The sequence below is a fragment of the Meriones unguiculatus genome, chromosome 4 (assembly GCF_030254825.1).
Source record: "Meriones unguiculatus strain TT.TT164.6M chromosome 4, Bangor_MerUng_6.1, whole genome shotgun sequence".
NCBI classification, from domain to species: domain Eukaryota; kingdom Metazoa; phylum Chordata; class Mammalia; order Rodentia; family Muridae; genus Meriones; species Meriones unguiculatus.
In genome coordinates this window covers 115,089,796-115,096,269 of record NC_083352.1, presented here as the reverse complement: position 1 = coordinate 115,096,269, position 6,474 = coordinate 115,089,796, and the positions used below count along the sequence as shown (strand labels likewise).

Here is a 6,474-nt window from a genome sequence, read left to right as displayed (position 1 = left end):
AATTTTGTACCCGTTCTGATTATTTTATTGATTTATATGAGCATTTTTGGTCTTAAAAAAACAAAACAACAACAACAAAAAACCTCTATACCTAGTATTGGCTAAGCAGTTGATGTGCTCTTCCTTGGAGACTTTTTCCCAATTGAGCATTCCTCAATTGCCTGTAGTTCTTTTTGTAGGAGTGAGGGCTCATGGGCTCTCCCTATTCCACGTTAGTTGCTACTGCTGCTGTTGTTATCTTTGTTTAGTTCATGTTTAGGCAGCCATGTTGGTTAGCATTTGTGGGTGTAGTTTGTGACATTCCTAGGGAGACAGTCTCACAGCGAACTGCCTGTTCCTCCCACGCCTCTAACGAAGTGATCCCGAGTCTTAGGTGCAGAAGTGTTCTGTGGATGTAGCAGTCAGGACTGGGATCTACAGCTCTGCATTTTGATTGGTCATGGTATTCTGTAATGGTCTCCTTCAAAACAGATGGTAGGCACCATGTGTTATTTTTTTTTATAAACTCAGTGTTTTATTATTCTTAGAAAATGTTTCTCAAAAAAAATACTGTAACTCTAGGGTTTTTGGATTCTAGGTGTCCTTGTGAAAGTTAATCTCTCAGTACATATCCTCAGAACTGTCCAATATAACATAAAGAAAAAACAAATTCAACCACAAAAACTCCATTCCTTACACAGAATCAGAAATCTGAGGGAGTGGGGGTGGGGAGAAACTTTAAATTCCATTCATAAATATACCAACAAACTTTGAATGTAGTCAATTCTTGTATTCAGGCCTTTTCCCTTTGTGAAGAATGAAGTAGGACCCAGAAATGTGCGTGAAAATTAAGAGACAAGAAAAGCTAAGATGGAATCAACCTCATTCCCAGTTGGTGGATTTGAGCAGGAAGTGTGAAAATAACAGAAAGAGCCCTGCTGGGTCAAAGCCGGAGCTGGAGTTGAACAGGTGCAGGCAAAAGCCATCCCAAGCCTTCCCAGTGATACAGTTGTAGCAGCTCACGGTTAATATTGCTACACTGATACTAACTGAAGTCACTGCTCTCTATGTAATGATTTGGCTCTTACCTAATGTTCTTGGTTTCAGGATCCCATCCAAAATGTCTCATAAGGTTGAATCATCACATTTCTCATTGTCTGAGAATGCGGCGTGTATAAAAATTAAAATATATTAATATATAATATATATTAATATATAAATTAATATAAATATAATTAATATAATTCTATTCATAATATAATTATATTATATAATTATACAGTATATAATTAAATATTAATGCATTATATGATTATAATATTTAATATTAATATTAATATATATTAATATATATAAATTAATTCTTTCAGAATTTCATACGTTGTATTTGAATCTATTCACTCCTCCTCACCTCCTCCAAGATCTACCACCCATTCCGTAGTCACTCAAATTTGTGCCTTCACTTTATGTATTTAAACATGTTTTGTGTTTCAGACATGGGTACTGTATTTACATCATTTCCACCCTTCCCCTAGCTCTTCCTATCTCTTCCTCATTTTTTTTCTCAAATTCATGCCCTCTTCTCTGATTGTTATTGTTGCACTTACATACATATATGTGTGTGTATAGAACAATCTACTGACTCCATTGGGTATTGGCCCTATCTACACATGTTGAGGGCTGTTGTGTTTGGGACTGAATAACCTATTAGGGGCCTTTTCTCTGGAGAAAACCATGGCTTCTTTTCTCAGCGGCCATTCATTTCCTGTAGCTCCAGGCGCATGTGGGGAGGATATTGTGAGCCATTGCTGGCCTCCATGGTGGTTTCTGCTGTTCCAGCTGGCTTTCTATGCAAGCTGACAGCTTGGCTGCCTCAAGGGTCAGTTGTCAGCATTGGAACTGCATCCACATCGCAACCTTGTCTTCTCTGAGTACCAAAGCCAGGGTGGGTCCCGGTGAATTTTCAGCCTGTGGATTTGGCAAGTTCCTATTTACCCTAGAAGACATTCACCCAGAGACAGCAAATGTGCAAATCATGGGTTGACACCTGAGGATGTCAGCGAGACCGGGAGTTAAACAGAGCAGTGAGGCCTCTGCTGACACTGAGGCTGAGGACTTTCATCTTAGCCAGAGAAGGTGGTTAAACACGGACATTGATTATTGGGCTGTTTTAAAGATCCATTTTCTACACTTACTCTTCTACAAGGCAGCTTAGCATAGAAGAGTTCCTCCTGGTAATTTCTCAAGGGAAGTGCATGGAGTTGTGGAGATGTAAGCAAGAAAAGGAATTTATTTGACTTCTTGGTAATTTCAAATCTTTTGCCTGGCTTCTCTACTGAGGGGTGAGTTATCTTTGGGCTTGGAACAAAGAAATAAGATAAGGAGGAGCTCAGTGCTCCCAGATTAAAAGCAGCATCCTTGTGTTCTCTTGGATGACATAGAACCTTTTATCTCTGTTCTTTCCATGAAAACACAAGAAAACTTTTCTTTAACTCCTTCCACACAGCATTCTTCTAGGTAAATTAGCACTTTGGAGACAGAATGACTGAAAATACTTTTTCATGAGCCTTCTCCTAGATCCCCCTGCAGAGCTGGTCTGAGTGCATGCAGGCTCTCTGCAGAGATGGTTAATTCTGCTGTGCTCTGAGCACGTCAGTGTCTGCCTGGAAAAACTACAGGCCCCCGTTATGAACCGTGCAGGGCTTCTCACAGTTGCAGGGAGCTGCACTTTGACAGGAAGTGGACAGGCTCCATTGTGTCCAAGTCTCCATACATCAATAGCACTCATGTAGTAACACACTCACTAGTGATGACTGATAAAAGCACTGAGTGGTGCAAGTTGTTTTTCATTTGCAAAAGACTTTTCACTCATTAAGTGTGTACTGTGTTTTTTTTTAGATGATTTCATGAAAAGAATGAAATAAAGAAACCAGTGTCCTTTCTCCATGTTCCAGCAGTCATCCTGTCTTCAGCAAGACATGTTCATGTTCGCCCCTACCTGAATACCCCACTGCAGTGTCCCTCACTCTCAAGATGCAGCCCATTGCTGACTCCACTGGCTGTAGAGAGCACGGAGCCCTCTTGAACATGTCTCTGCTGCTGTGCATCCTACACTTGATATCCTGCCATAGTGCACTCACAGTCTCTCCTCAAGACTGCTAATGAAGGAAACACTGGAGGATTCCCACACAGGGCAGGAGGAAGAGTCGGCATCTTAGAGTTACTCTTGTGCAGGTGTATCTTGGTATTATTAAAATTTTCCTCAGATTCCATAAGTTCACCTTCTTTCCTGTGTCTCTTTTCCCTGTGTGAATAGGCCCTTTCTGATGAAACAGATCCATGTCCACCTCATTTGGAAAGAAGCAGATGAGCACATCATATCTGTGATACAGCATGAAACTATGGGCACGGGCCCACACTTGAGCTACACAATCTGGGACAGGCCCTGGTTGCTCTTGTGATCTCTGCCTTGAATTTCTTTCTGGAAACATCATGTGATGATCTTGAAGTGACGATAAAGAGTTTCTGGGACATGTGGGGGCAAGACAAAGACTGCGCCAACATCACTGTCTCTAGTCTCTAGGAAGATTGATAATATCTCCTACTGAGAAGAAGGGAGAAGCCAGCATGCCAGATAAGTAAGAACGGGTAATGCCTTTTGTGACTTCAGCCACATCTATGAAGCCAGCAAAGAACATATAAGTGGGGAGATCACCTGAGCTCTCAGTGAAGGCCCCTCCTGGAAAGATGAAGGCCATCTTCTTCAGCCTTTCTCTGCTCCTCCTTCTGGAGAAGCAAGCAGCTGGGGTAGGAATCTATGGTGAGTGCAGGGAGTCTCCTGGCAGAGAGGCTCTCGGGAGAGTGTCCATGTGGGTGCTCTGGCAGTGAGAATACCCTCCACAGGGTGATCTTCTTGATGGTCGTGCCTCATGGGAACATCAGGGGGTGGATGGGGGGAATTCTGGGATAAGACCTGAAAGGGAGAAGTACAGATAATGTAACTCAAAAATTGTTGTTATCAATTACCAGGTGGGACAAAAGGACATTATCTAGTAAAAACATCACCCCGACTTGTATTTATCCAAAAAGACAATCTCCTTTATGGGCAGAAAGAAGCACAGGAAGGTGTACCTGAAGAAAGCATTATTATGCAAACCAAGCACAGTGATTATGGCCAGGATGCTGATGTTGAAGCTGACATGGAAGAGACTCACAGTTTCCAGGGACAGAGAGATTTAAAGGAAGACGTAGGTTGTAATAAAGAAGACAAGATGATTCCAAAAACATCCCAGATTCAATCCCAGTCACAAATAAAATCCCAAATCCAACTAAAATCTCAGGGAGCCCAACTGAAGTCCCAAACAAGCCAGCCAAAGACCCTAGGCCAGGTGAAGTCACAAATCAAGCTGAAACCCCCGGCAGCCCCTTACCAAACATCAGTAAGTCTCCAAGGAGCCGTTCTTCATCAAATCAAGGGCAAAGGATATGACCTGGGGAAAGACGTGGCTCAAGACTACCAGCAGCATCACAGGATGGTTCAGAGCCGCAAAAGAAAGCTTCGTAGGTCCTGGCAAGCAACAGATTTCTTACCGCAGCAGTCCTACCCCTATGATGGGTATATTGTGCAGCTTCAAGGACAACTACAGGGTGGAGATTATCACACAAAATCTTTCCACCAAGCTCAAGGAACGTGCTACTGTCCAAAAGGAGGGTTATTCCTATATCAAGGTGCCTATACAGAATAATACATTCATTAATCAGTCAAGAACCAGGACACATTTAGAGGTAAGTGTCTTATGAAACAAGAGAGGTATTTATCCCAGTGTTTATAGGTGGTACGTGATGGGCCCATTGTGGGATTGGTAGTGAATCCTACAGCAATGGACATGTTGAATTGCAAAATTAATTGAGTCAGGCTCCATCTCATGCAGAAGCAAGCACCTGATAGAGGCAGAAAAAGTTACCTGGGCTGTCTGTGAGTCTCAAATTCCTTTTCTTAGTGCATTCTTTCTATACATTTATTTTGCACACATGTAATAATTCTCTGAACATATACCCTTAAAATGTAAGTTTAAGATGTGTTTTTGCAACTTCTTATGTTTTGGATTCATAAGGCTCAGTTTCTTGCTACATTGCTACAAAGTATTTATCGGTTTTGTTTCCTGTACTAGTGAATGTTCTTCAATCCCATATCTGGTACATTATCCTTTAGAATCAATAGATCCATGGAGTTTTGTTCCATCTTTGTGAATACAGTAGATAAATGAGTCCAAGCAACCATCCTTTTTTGTGATGCAGGATCTATGAGAAGGGAGGAACTAGGGTGCTGAAGAATCAGCTCCCAGGGATGTTTGCTCTAACAGGAGAGAAATCTGAAGCATGGGGAGGAAAAAGAGGTTACCTGCATTTTTGCTTTAAAGGGCACTTTACGTGAAGGGAAGGATAGCGACAGAATCTGTGGGCCCAGTATGTGGCTAGTAACCAAAATGGCCATAAGCTGGTCAAACAGACTAGGGACTTGTCACACTTGTTCCCTGTCTGCTACCCTTCACTAACATGTATCACCATCTTGTCTTCTCTCCACAGGAGTCACCTGACCTGTGCAGATTGTGATGTCTTCAAGATGCACATTCCCTAGTAGTCCTAGATGCCAAACTCTCGTGCCATGACCCAATCACTCTTGCACTCCTGAGACTCTCTAAACTCGGAGCATCCTTACACCAATGCTCTCTGATAAAGATAGCATTTACTTTTAACCATTGAAATCTCCAAGTTCCTACTTGTTTGAGGGCTTGGATGGCATCTTTTCAAACACCAGTCCCAAGCTGAAAGAACAGAACACTCTTGTAGCATTAAAGATAATAGAAAACAAGTGTTTCCCAATAAAAACATTGTTTTGGCATAAATTGCTTTTCAGTTTGCTTATATATTACGATTGTGTGTGTGAGTGGATGTATCCCTCCAGAATTTGCCTATGTAGGTCAGAAGAAAGCCTTTGGGAGTTGGTTTCTTTCCCCTTCTATGGGGTCCAGAGATCGAGCTAGGTCGTCAGTTCTAAGAGCACTGAGCCTCCTGTTCAAGCACTCTTTGCTCTTGCCTATTTAAACCCCTTGGTTCCTACAAGCTTAGGGGTTTTCAGGACAGATCTCCAAGTGACAATTACAGTTGTGGGTAATAGCAGTCATAGCCACAGACCCAGATCTCTGTCTAGAAATGCAACATCAAAATTAGTAAAAAGCTCTCCAGTCACCCTGTGCACATGCTGAGGACAGCTCCCATACCCCTCGAGGCCCTTTTGCTAGTGAGATTTCACAATCTACCTACTTAGAAATGTCAGATAAACCCTACTCTGGCAGGCCATGGAGAGTTGATATCCTGGCAGTGGCATGTCCATCAACCAACAGTACCTTACTCTTATTTCAGAAGTATTTTCTTCTTTTCCAGTTTCCTTCCAGAAGCAAATATCTCGTGCACTGATATATTAAGCCCGTACCA

General features: G+C 42.1%; 1 protein-coding gene across 1 annotated transcript; it reads left to right on the top strand.

The window, feature by feature from the left end:
• The first annotated feature begins 3,700 nt into the window (after positions 1–3,700).
• LOC132653531 (seminal vesicle secretory protein 3A-like) lies at positions 3,701–5,791 on the top strand. The gene is made up of 3 exons (XM_060381315.1): positions 3,701–3,799; positions 4,009–4,764; positions 5,566–5,791. The coding sequence occupies exons 1-2, from the start codon at positions 3,727–3,729 to the stop codon at positions 4,722–4,724; spliced, it is 789 nt and encodes a 262-aa protein (XP_060237298.1). The 5' UTR covers positions 3,701–3,726; the 3' UTR covers positions 4,725–4,764; positions 5,566–5,791.
• Positions 5,792–6,474: the final 683 nt, after the last annotated feature.